The sequence below is a fragment of the Microchirus variegatus genome (genome assembly GCF_963457635.1).
Source record: "Microchirus variegatus genome assembly, chromosome: 2".
Taxonomy (NCBI): domain Eukaryota; kingdom Metazoa; phylum Chordata; class Actinopteri; order Pleuronectiformes; family Soleidae; genus Microchirus; species Microchirus variegatus.
In genome coordinates, this window is record NC_139803.1 from 6,836,264 (window position 1) to 6,848,392 (window position 12,129).

The 12,129-nt window shown below is 41.0% G+C and overlaps 1 protein-coding gene across 2 annotated transcripts in view; it reads left to right on the forward strand.

The window, feature by feature from the left end:
* Nucleotides 1-12,129, forward strand: part of gabrb2b (gamma-aminobutyric acid type A receptor subunit beta2b) — a gene marked incomplete at both ends in the record, with an annotated part of 42,572 nt that overhangs the window by 13,577 nt on the left and 16,866 nt on the right. For both annotated transcript variants that reach the window (XM_083910849.1, XM_083910850.1), the window contains one exon: nucleotides 5,076-5,296. In XM_083910849.1, coding sequence (XP_083766975.1) covers nucleotides 5,076-5,296 — 221 coding nt within the window. The remainder of the gene's footprint in view (nucleotides 1-5,075; nucleotides 5,297-12,129) is intronic.

The following is a 12,129-nucleotide window of genomic DNA, read 5'->3' on the forward strand; positions in this document are numbered from 1 at the left end:
CATGTTCTCAATACGTCTCCCTTGGCAGGTTCTGTTTAGTGTTAATGATCAAAGCCTTTCACACCATCACACCCCCAAAAAATGCATGCAACAGGAGCTCCATGGAGATTGAGATGATGGATAAAAGAGGGGATAGATGGGGGCAAGATGAGGAAAGAGAGGATGGAGGATAACACTTCGATCATCTACTTCATACTTTCCCTTTTTGTCTCTGTCCTCTCTACTTTATCAGTGATCTTCAATGAAAACTGGTCTTTTTGTTATTGCAAATATCACTGTTTTCTACCTTAATTGGGATAATAATAATGAACAATAATTGATTTTTAATCCTTCAAAGGTTGCAGAAGCAACGCTCCATGTGTAAAATGGACACACTGGTAAAAAGTCACATATTAACAAACACATACAGTATTTATACATCAAATAGAATTTTGTGATAATGAGCTTTTTTCACTTTCAGAAGACACCTTTTTATATTATAGTGATTTGATCCATGCAAATAAAAAAAACTACGATGTCACACACTTAAACTAGTTTTTATGCCTTAAGTATATCTAAAGCGGCAGTAATTGCAAATCCTGTGGAACTTAGAAAGAGGATAGTGGGAATTTTTAGGTTAAATGGGAGCATGTTTTTGTTGTTTTACCCTGTTTATCAATTAGTTTACCATTTCTGGGGCAAATGTCATTCATTTGACTAATTTGTGTCACTTAGTTGCAAACATTTGGCCTCACGGGGTCTCCCTCGATGTATAATCTCAGGCTCAAAAATCTAAATCCATTTCATGCAAAGTCAGCGTGAGTCACTGTACAATTAGGCTGGACTGAGAAAGCATACAGTTTACTGCATAGGCTTCTTTGTCTGTCTGGGAACCCTGTTCATGTGGATTCTGGGTATTTTATGGATGAAATACAAGCGATAGTTTGTTCCAAACGTTAAAATTTGAGACAGATCACAAAAGAACAAGAATCTTTCATCCGCTGCAACAGAGGTCAGTTGTACAAAGTGGTTTCCAGTCAGTATTTCGCAAAATGGCAAAGGGATCCTAGTCTTTACAAAGTATGCAGTGCTTGAGGTAAGATTACTCAAGATTGTGAGCAAGTGACAGTACTTTACTGTAAGTGCTGCCGTGTAATTATACCCTGGTTCACTGGCTTTTTCATTTTTTCAGTGATAGCTGCATGCCACAGAAGAACGGCGATGAGAACATCTCCTTTAGTGCAGCAGTGTATGTCAGTGGCAGGCCAGGTAAGTGGAGTCAGCACACAGTGGTGGGGAATTATCTCTCAGTATCTGTGTCTCCCCTGGCACTAAGGTGCACACATTGGCAGGCGTTTGATGATGATACATCGCTTCAGCGGTGTGCATTAAGTGCATTTTGTCAGTTTTTCTTCGTGCGTGGAATTGAACACAAACTCGCATACGTTTTTAAAGCAAGATATACTTAAAATTGGGAAGTTTAACCGACAAAGCGATATTGAATCATGTAAAGAGTTTTACACAGCTTTACGCAAAGAACTGCACCGTATATTTCCCTCACTCAAATGTCAGGGGTTGTACAATTTAAGGTAAGAAATTGACAGATTGTTTGACTCACTAACTGGTACTGAATCGTGAAAAGCCTTCACATCTGCCCATCAATGCAATAATATTTAAGTATCAGCATGATAGTTCTCCCTCTATTTGACTGCTTTAAACCTCAGGGATCTAATACCTAGGGAGAGTGTAGTTATCGTCCATATCTGTCTCCAATGATCGTGCCAGATGCATAAGGCTCTTTGTGCTCTTCTTAGAGGAGACGTCATGGCCTCTCCTTGCACAGTGGGTTAGTGATAGGATCGGCAGTTCATTTGAGTATACTGAATCACTTGAATCAGTTCATTAAAATGATTCATCGGGCAGACACAGTTCTTCTTACTCGTCACCCCCTCCCCGCTCGGCGCACGTCGGCTGGCGTCGTTTGCCGAAGATTCACGATAGACGGCGTCGGCGAACGACTTCAACGAGTGATTCACAGAACGCGGCAGTTCCTCTCCCGGCCGCCACCATCGCCGCTGAGCTCAACTGAACTAAGAAAGGAACGAATCAGTAACAGTTCGTTCACTCAAATGATTCGTACTTTCGAACGAATCACTCCTGACCGACACAACACTACAGTGGGTCATCCCACATTCCCCACCTGTGCAGATTTGCTGGTGTTCAAAATAATGTTTTTCATTCACCAGATCAATGAAGAGACACAGAAGGACTCGAGTTCAAGCAGCACGACTTTCCAACCTTGCCTACCGAGGACTTTAGCTTCACTTGTGTCTCTCCTCTGCCTTTGGGTCTGCTTTGCCCCTTTGGTGAAGGTATATGTGATTTTGGGGTCACTTAATTCTACAGGACAACAGGACATACTTTTTCTGTTCTGACAATCATGCGTCTTGACTTTATCTGTTTAAAGTCCATTACTTGCTCCACCTCCAGTCAAATAAATGGGTCTGGCCATTTGAATCAGGTGTGCTGGAGCAGGGGAAACTCCTAAAACATGCAGGACAGTGGCTCCCCTAGGTTTAAATCACATTTTTATTAACACCAGTCGCCTGCATCACTCACCGTCTATTTCCCTTCCTCTCTCCGACATAGTAAACGATGTTTATCATGACAGTTGTTATGACGGCACTAACATGCACAGCGAGCGCTGCTCCCACAGCAATACCGCTTATTTACAACATCGTACAGAAAGATTAAGAGAGATGCGCACTATAGATGTCTTTGAGGAGAGCTTTATGTCCACGGCAAACTAGCCACGGCGGTACACGTCAAGTGTGGCCAGGGCGACACAGAAAACCACAGCTTCTTCAAATAGATGGCTCAGCAGTAACAGGCTCTCAGGGATGACAATAAAAACAAAACATTTGCTTGCTTAAATAACTCAGCTCACATTTTACTTTTCACAGCAATATATAGGGGTACTTCAGTTTCAAAAAGAGAAGACGCAGTCATGGAGAGATTTATACAGCAAACGTTGCCCGTTATCATCGCCGGGGCTTGAAGAGGATGTTATACACATCATTGTGATTCTTGTTATCTAATCTCTGCTGTTAAATATTGCAAATGATGCAATTGTTTTCTTCATCCGTCCGTATTCAGCTTTGCGCTGTGATCTCTGAAGCAGAACAAAAATATATGATATAAAATGTGTTTATTTTTGATATAGAGGGAGGATGTGCCTCCTATGTTCATATGCCAAAGAAAACAGGAAGTATGCAATGTGTGCGTTTGCTCACAAGAAAGCAATGGTTCTTTGTACATTCACTGTGTGTAAATGATGATGATGCAGATGCAGAGGAGACGACATGGCAACAAGCATCTCTTCAGCCACACACACGTGCTGTGGCGAGTGTGAGCTGTTATATAACCACATACCAGGGATGGAAGTGTTGGGATGGCAGCACGTGCAGAAAATGAGTCCTTTGGTGCTAAGTGTTATAGGCCAGAGAAACGTGATTTATTCTACTGTGTGTGCAGGAACCTGCTGCTTAACTGATAAACATCGAATTAAGCCTCACTTTCTGTTCGATCTTTCTTTTAAACCAGGGTTTCTGCACCCCATATTCCCTCGCTCCAACACACCTGATTCAAATAAGTGGGTCGTTCTGGGCTTCTGCAGTGCTTGTTGATGAACTGACCATTTGAATCAGGTGTGTTGGAGCAGGGGAACGTCTAAAACATGCAGGGGAGTGGGTTTGGGAAACCCTGGTTTAAACAATCAATACCTCCACACCTTTTGATTTACTCATACCATTCTATTTCCATTCCACGTCGATTTATAGTGCTGAGTTCAGGAATTTGCTGCTATACTATTTGTGTCTTTGAAGCCAAATATGATACAAACAACAACAACAACAACATGACAAAACCTATTTAAGTCACGACACACATTTCACAGAGAGAAGCTTCTCCTGTTTCAGTGACTTTCAACCCAGTCGATATCCAAGTCTCCGGTTCCCAAGGTGTCGTAGGATGTCAGATCTGTAGCCGAGGGACATATTCAAAAATGTATGTTCAGCCTCTTTGCAACAGGAGTGGATGTGCCAGTCGTGACAAAAAAAGTTCCCTGAGACGGCATGTTTATTTAACTTAGTTTCAGCTAATTACTTCACTGAACTACATGAGTGTCTGACTGTTTCATGATGTCCTAGGAAGATTTGATATGCTTTCATATCAAATATTAACCTTAAAATATCACATAAGATATTCCTTTTTGTTTCTCAAAACAGACTTTATGCCGTATTCATAGGGTATAAAAGATGTTGTTGATGTAAAACAGACATAATAGAGTTCCAAAAAGGCAGTGGACTGTAATGTGGTCGACCGTCTCTCGTTCTGAGAGGAACAAACAGAAGGGAGCGGGGAAATATGTTACGCAAGTAGAATATTGTGAAGCCATTTCACAAACCGTACTTAAGCGCAGAAAGACAGCTGTCAAAGCAAATAGAGCGTGCGGAGGATATTTTGTAAAAAGCCATTCTCGAGGTCGCTCGAAGGTTATTTTCATTTGTCTGGAACATGTGGTCTTCTCTCGTGCTCTCGTCCTTGTGTTTCGTATGAACGACGCACACACACACACACACACACACACACACAAGCGCTCACAAAACCACCCGAGCAAGCCACAAACATATGCTTCGCCCTTTTATCGTACATTAACAGACACAAACTGACACAAACGCACACAACAAACCCGAACCATCTGTCTCTCCGTGTGCCCTCCTGACACATACACACTCTTTCACACTGTTCTCTAAAACCTCCTGTTTCCACGAACAGAAAGAATTCCCCATTGCTATGTACTGAGGGTTTCTGACCTGCACTGCTGCTGTTCTGTTGGCTTTTAAGTGAACTTCATGCAATATTGAAGCCCAGTGTGCTCTAATTTGGGAGTGTGCGGTGGAATACATATTACAGAACAGCTGTGTAAAACGGTCGCTTTTTGGAGTAACGCTTCCTTCTCTGTCCATCCTCTTCCTCCCTGGTCTCCTCTGTTTCCACCCCCCCTTCTCCTCTCTGCTCCCTCTGTGCACTCACAGGACTACACTTTGACGATGTACTTCCAGCAGGCCTGGCGAGACAAGCGGCTGTCGTATTCCGAGATCCCGCTCAATCTGACCCTAGATAACCGGGTGGCGGACCAGCTCTGGGTCCCCGACACCTACTTCCTCAACGACAAGAAATCGTTCGTCCACGGTGTCACAGTGAAAAACAGAATGATCCGACTGCACCCCGATGGCACCGTGCTGTACGGTCTGAGGTGAGATTTTAATCTCGTGAAACAACACTTCTGAGCTGCAGCTCATTTGAACAAGAAATAAAAACGAAAATAAGAAAAGAAAAAACAAATCTAGCTCATACTGGTTGGGTGAGTCTCCGGATTATGACAGACTCCACAATAATCTTTGTTGTCAAACACAACATTTTTTTTTTTTTTTTTAATCTAACAACCTTGAAGGATGGACGTCTAACTTCCATCACTGTTATTAAAACAATGAGTCAACAATAGCTGTGGTGGGCAGTCAGTAATTAGCTAATTATGGCCAGATGACAGTAACTAGTGATGTGATGTGCACATTTGCCCATGAGTCAAAATTATAATGTTTTCCACAGCTACAGCACATGTTTATTACCAACTATGCTTCAGTAATAATACATTCAAATACTCCTCATCTTTTAAATCAACACCTTAAATAAAGTTACAAAGTCAATGCCAAATCAGTACCAGGGGAAGGAGCTCTGTTAATAGTAAAAAAAAAGTAACCTTTTCCATCAATGTTTATTTATTTACTTTATTCCTCTTGCACCAGCTGTTACTCAGTTTGCATCTTTTTCATACGAATGCAAATCCGAAAAACCTAAAGAAAACTTTCCTTCCACTCTGTCATCGACATTGATTAAAAGTGACTGAAATATTGAGATGTTTTTTGACCTTTAAGATGTCAAAACATCCATCTGTCTTAATCATATATCACACCAAATACCAATTAAAGAGCATACGGTCATAACTTTTACTCTCCTCTGAAATAAAGTGTAGATTAATGGGTGTGTTACCTTCACAGCTACAAATCCTGGAATTTAAAATAAGCCAACTTCTTTATTTTACATTTTTTCCTCAAGCTGCTAATAAGACTTATCCTGCCTGCTTTCCAGTTGCCAATACTCCTCGCTATCCTATAACTAGAGGGGTGATAGTCGACGACTACTAATGCGCCATGCGCCCACATTTTTATGCCAATTTTAAAGCAAAATTTGCATAGGCAATGAAGGCCACTTTGGACATGTGGTGTGCAGCGGTGACCTTGGAAATAGGTTGAGGTCACCGATCTTTGAACTTGTTCAAGATACTTGTAAGAGGCATCCACAGTGCCAGTTTGGCAGCAATACAATAAATATTTGTCAAGTTATCGCGTTGACAAGCTTGAAAAGTGCCCTTTTGGCTATTTTCCAAGTGCAGCTGTGACCTTGGAAAGTAGGTCAAGGTCACCGATCTTCGAACTTGTCCAAGATACTTGTAAGAGGCATCCACAGTGCCAGTTTGACATCAATATGTCGAATATTTGTCAAGTGATCGTGTTGACAAGCTCGTAAGGTGCCATTTACACATTTCTCACATTTCCCCGCAAAAAAAACGCGTAAAAATTCACGAAAATTTAAAAAAAAAGGTTTTTGGACAAAAACAAAAAAACGCCTGGAGATATTCACCCACTAAACAATCCTGCAAAATGTGAAGGACGTACGCGCACAGGAAGGTATTCATTTTAGTCTGGACGGACGGAATGACGGACGGACGGAACGGTGCGAACGATATATGCTCGTCGAGCGCGGAGCATAAAAATCAATCAGCCCGTATCTATCGTTAACTTTGGTTTCAACCGATCCAAGTTAACATGATGACAGTACACTTCTCGCACACCTCGCCGATGTCTTGTCAGTTCATTTTGCAAATAGGCCTCCGATGTCCGAAACTCGATAAAAAGTTATTGAAAACCATAACGTCTTAATGACCATGATGTGCATCGGCACTGTTGTGGGGAAAGTGAAATTAAACCGTGTGAGAGTGAGAGAAAATGAGACAACAGATGAGAGAGAAGGGGGGCATTCATGACCAGAATAGAGTCGAGTGGCTGGTAGATTTTGATGAGCGCTGGAGTCACAGCAGGACTCGAGGAAAAGTGCGGCAGACTGTGAACAGTTGAAGATGAGCAGATAAAAAAAAAAGTCTGTCTGCTTTTGAGTATTAAGAACACGTACAGCGTAAAAGTCTTCTTGCCTTCCAACTGTTAGATTTTACTGGAATTAAATACCACTTCCACTCCTTAATTGCAGTCAGTTGTGATTTTGTCGCACAAATTATAATCCTTAACAGAAAAAAAGAGAAAAGTTTCAAGATGATTACGTTCCTGCCTCTCTTCTGAAATCTTTAGTCTATGACTTTCTGCCAAAAAAACACTATTGATTACAGTTGGCATTCTGTACTTAGATTTTCTTTTTTAAAAAAGCCTCATAGAAGTCTCATAAATCATTGCGTCAAACTTTACTTAATTTACTCTAATTGCCATTCCCCCTTGGATCACAGCTGGCTGTAAAGTAAAGTAAAAAGCAAGACATGGTATCTTTTTTATGGGTTTTGACGTTTTAAATAATTTCGAGGTTGATTACAGTTTAGGAAATAAACAAAATATTTAATAAGCAATGGCTTTCCTGGAAATGCCGTGCCCTGAATGATCCATTACATTACGTTTCCCAGTCTACAGGGACATTCATGTACATTTTTTCTTTTCTTTTGAGGTTTATTGCAGTCTGGAAAAAAAAATAAATGCATAAATTAAATGAATCTGTGATATACTCAGACATATTGTAGTCCTGGATAGTGCATTAGACTGATGCCCAAGTTGGCTTGGACACACTATGTTTTTTCATCTACTACAATCCCAACTTTTTGCCCTCCATTTAATTATTAGATTTGTTGCATCATTGCAGTTATTTGTGTCTCTCGGCTATGACTGCCGATGTGCTCATTGCCTGGAATATTACAAGTGGACAGAAGCGAAAAGAAGAAGAAAGCTATTAAATTAAAAAATCCATAATCACTTGGATTATAGTCCTAATCATTTCAATGGAACAGTCGAAGATATGACACAAATAGAAACACATACTACTTTGGATGAAGTTGGATGAGAGGGAGGAAGAAAATCCATCACGATTGACACTTAATATCATGTAAGTGGGCAAAATCAAACAGGTCATGAGGATCCTGTTCATGTCAGCGGAGGCTCATAAATCCACAAACGCGGCACATGCGGATACAGCACATTACTGTCCCCCTGAAAAGCCTTGTACAATTTATGTAGTCATTTAATTTATTACGTCAATAAATTAAAGAGTACGTGGGAAAAACCAAAATCCAGTCCAGGAGATAGTTGTCGGGCCAGTGCAGAGTCAAGTTGTAAAAAAGCAAAGACAATTAAACATAAATTATAATAAGGGTAATTGGGATGATAATTCTCTCAGTGTGACATTTTTTAATACTGAATTCTTTTTGTCCATATACAAACAAAACTATATAAACAACAATGATATTGCAGCTTTGTATAAGTGAACACCAGCCTGGCAGGTTGTGAAGTATTCACAGCATAAACCAGGGGGAAAAAAACAAATGGAAATGGATGGAAACAAATGGAGAATACATGAATTAAAATAACTTTAATTATTTTTCCTAGTTGCCTATCATGACAAGTTGTGAATGATGAGTACGTACAGCATAACCCCTTGTTCTCTATACTGCATACGCAAATAGTCATCTATACATAGCTGTTAATAATTAATGTATTCCAGTATTAAGTATAAGTAAGGAAACAGTGGCCACATTATTCATATATTTCTTTCTTAAAAAAGAAGCATGATGTCTTGTGAAAAGGAGAATCTTTCCATTGAGTGTGTTTATTGGAAAACTAATTGGATGCAGCAAGTCCATCGATGGTGAGAATAGGAAAAGCCACACACACACACACACACAGAAGAGAATGTACAAGCACCTGATGAATATTTAACATACACACTTTTAACGTATTTGCCATTGAGCTGCAAATGTATTACAGGGAGCCGTCACGGTGGTTAAAATGGAAAACAGCAGCAAACCCCTTGTGTGTGAGCTCCTTAATAAGAACATATCCATCGACAGACAAACCAGTATTTACCCCCCCGCCCCCCCCAAAAAACAAAATAACTTGTCCCCTCTACATCTGATCATCCAAACACACTTCAAACGTCTCGAGAGGATTATTTTTGTTGCAAGTGAACAACAGCAGGCAGGAGAAATAATAATAATAATAATCATCATCATCATGCAAAAGGAAGTGATCGCCGACAACAACAACAACAACAACAAAAAGACACAGGCACATACTGGGTCGTGTCATTCTTCTCTGTCGGGGTTACGTGCTGCAGGATATAGACTTAAATATTCTCTGTAGAGCACAGCAAAACTGCAGTCTTATCCAAATGTATACATTTTCCATATGAATCCAAACCTAAACAGCAAATAGAAATGTCGACTTTGTGAAATAAGTTTTAGGGTCAGCAAAGAAATCTCCTTATACACACACACTAAGAAAGCAATGAATATTTTAGTTTTTAAAGGTGTTTTTTTTTGTTGCACATTTTGACTTGAATAATCAATACCAGGTCAACAAAACATTTACACTAAATGACAAACAAAAGTATTTTCCCATTACATTTAATGGCATGCCTTCGCTTCGTATATATTTAGTGTTACAGCATCCAATTATGGATTCTATGGGCCTCATTGTCCCGGTGTTTTCTTGGTGGCTGTGGGTGGAAAAGCAGCTGGATGTGCTTGTGAGTGCTTCTCGGTACTGCTGTCATTATCTCAAATATCACATAATGCAACTCTGGCAACAAAGCACATCTTATGTCTGGAGGAGCATGAGTCTTTAATGGGAACGCTAAAAAGTCAGTATGTATATGGATCTATTTTCATTTCTGTGTTGAACAACACTTGGTAAAATCGTACAGGAATTCCACTCATGTGCTTTACTTGTTAACTTGTGCTGTAGTGTTTCATATGCATTTCCCTTTGCACAAACAGCTGATCCATCAAACAGTATTTCAGTATCTATTGTATTCAGTATGGAACTGAATATCTGCAGAATAATGTGGACTCAGCTCAGGGGAAACAGCTCTTAATTTGGGGAATCACAGGGATCTTCCACCTCAGGAACTCAGGGTTCAGGTTGTGCTGGAACTCGGTTAAACCTGTGCTTCTGAAATCAGGCACTAGAGACTCATGACTCACTCAACTGTTAGCTTAGCTTTAACAGATGCAGCAGAGAGGGGACTGGTTTACGAAATATTGACAGAAACAACCGAATTTAGTTACTTTCCACGCAGCATTTCCTATGCGAGTATGTGACAAACTGTCAACACCATTATTTGGAGTGAATCTGCCTGGAACCCCCAGAGGCCTTTTTTATTTGACCTTACAAGTTTTATTCATCGAGGAACGACATATCCAAGCACCATCTGATAAATACAGAGGGTCACTGCAGGTGATAAAACATATGGGGCTCGGTTAGTGCGGTTTAGCGGTGTCCTCAGGCAGTATCCAAGCAACCAAGGACTGTACTAAGACTGAGCAAGGAACGCCGCTATGCATTATTTAACAGATGGAACCAGCGGAGAAGTACGTGAGGGCAAACGGCTAAAGCCAGACAGCTGCAGAGAGAGTGAGGCACCACAGAGCCGACAGATTGGCAGCACCAAAACAAAAACAGACAGAGGACTCCACTTTCTCCACTCTTGCCACAGAGATCGAAAAAGTTGCCAGAAACTGACCTTCAATTTATTCCTTTAGTCGGGGAAGCCACTGAGCCCCATCAGCGGCAGTAAATTTATTAGAGAGGAATAAATGCTGACAAAGACAGGGACGGGGACACAGGGGAAGAATCCATCTGAAACCTCTGAGGCTCAAACAACCTCCACGTCTCTCTCTCTCTCTCTCTCTCTCCGGGAGGTAGAAACACCCGAGGGGTGTGTGATATGAAACAAAAAATTATAATGTGTGAGAACTCGTCCCTTTGAACCATTGAAAGGCTGCTGTGATTGTCCCCTCGCCGTCTCACAGGTCTGACACACTCTGTCCTCACATATCCCATTATCGTTATGTTCATTATTTCACTCCTGTGGTCTTGCCGTCCTTTCGTGTGAACCTTTAGAGAGCCATGGTTAAAGCGGAACTAGACCGGAAGTTCCAATTAACACTGTTTTTTAGTGTGTATCTGCGTCATTACCTTGTTTAAGAAGCCCTGAAGGTTCTAAACAAACAGTTCAGCCACTGCTGAGAACGCTGTGTTTTATTGTAATCTCGGGCTCAGCGAGATCTCTGAAAAAACCCGGTCTGGTTACGTAAACACCGGTTCTCCAGAACAGCAGATTGTCCTGCTGAAAGAGTTGAGTCTGAAATATCGCGGCTGGGGAACATCGTCAGAAAAGAGGATTTCTATCGGCTCGTTTACAGCAACTAGGAGGTTTTTGACCATAAAAACAAGTTAATGAATGTAAGTAGACCTCCATAACTAACATATATGTGCAACAGGACCACTCTATGTGAGCTTTAAAAGAAAGACTACACTTGTTCAAAGTTTTGCCAATAAATAAATAAGTAAATAAATAAATGGACGATTGCTAAAGGGGATATGAAGTTGTTAAAGTTGTTAAACTCATTTGACATTAGATATCCTGAGATCTCGTCAGGTGTGCTCCCACCTGTCTGCCATTTGAGCACGGTTACCTTTCCACGAGGCAAAATGAAAGAGTGACCACACAAAATTCACAAATGCATTGTCACTGCTGTGTCATCACATCACAAGAGCTTGCTGCCCGCCCGTCAAACTGCATAGTGTTGCGAGTCATTGTCTAATATGCAAGAGCATGAATCCTGGGGTTCATAGATGATGAGATGCATAAAAGATTGGCACTGCAGCGGCCGCTGGTCCAAACACAACAGAAGAGTGAGCAGAGAGTCAGAGAGAGAGAGAGAGAGAGAGAGACAAAGAGACACACAGGGGTGAT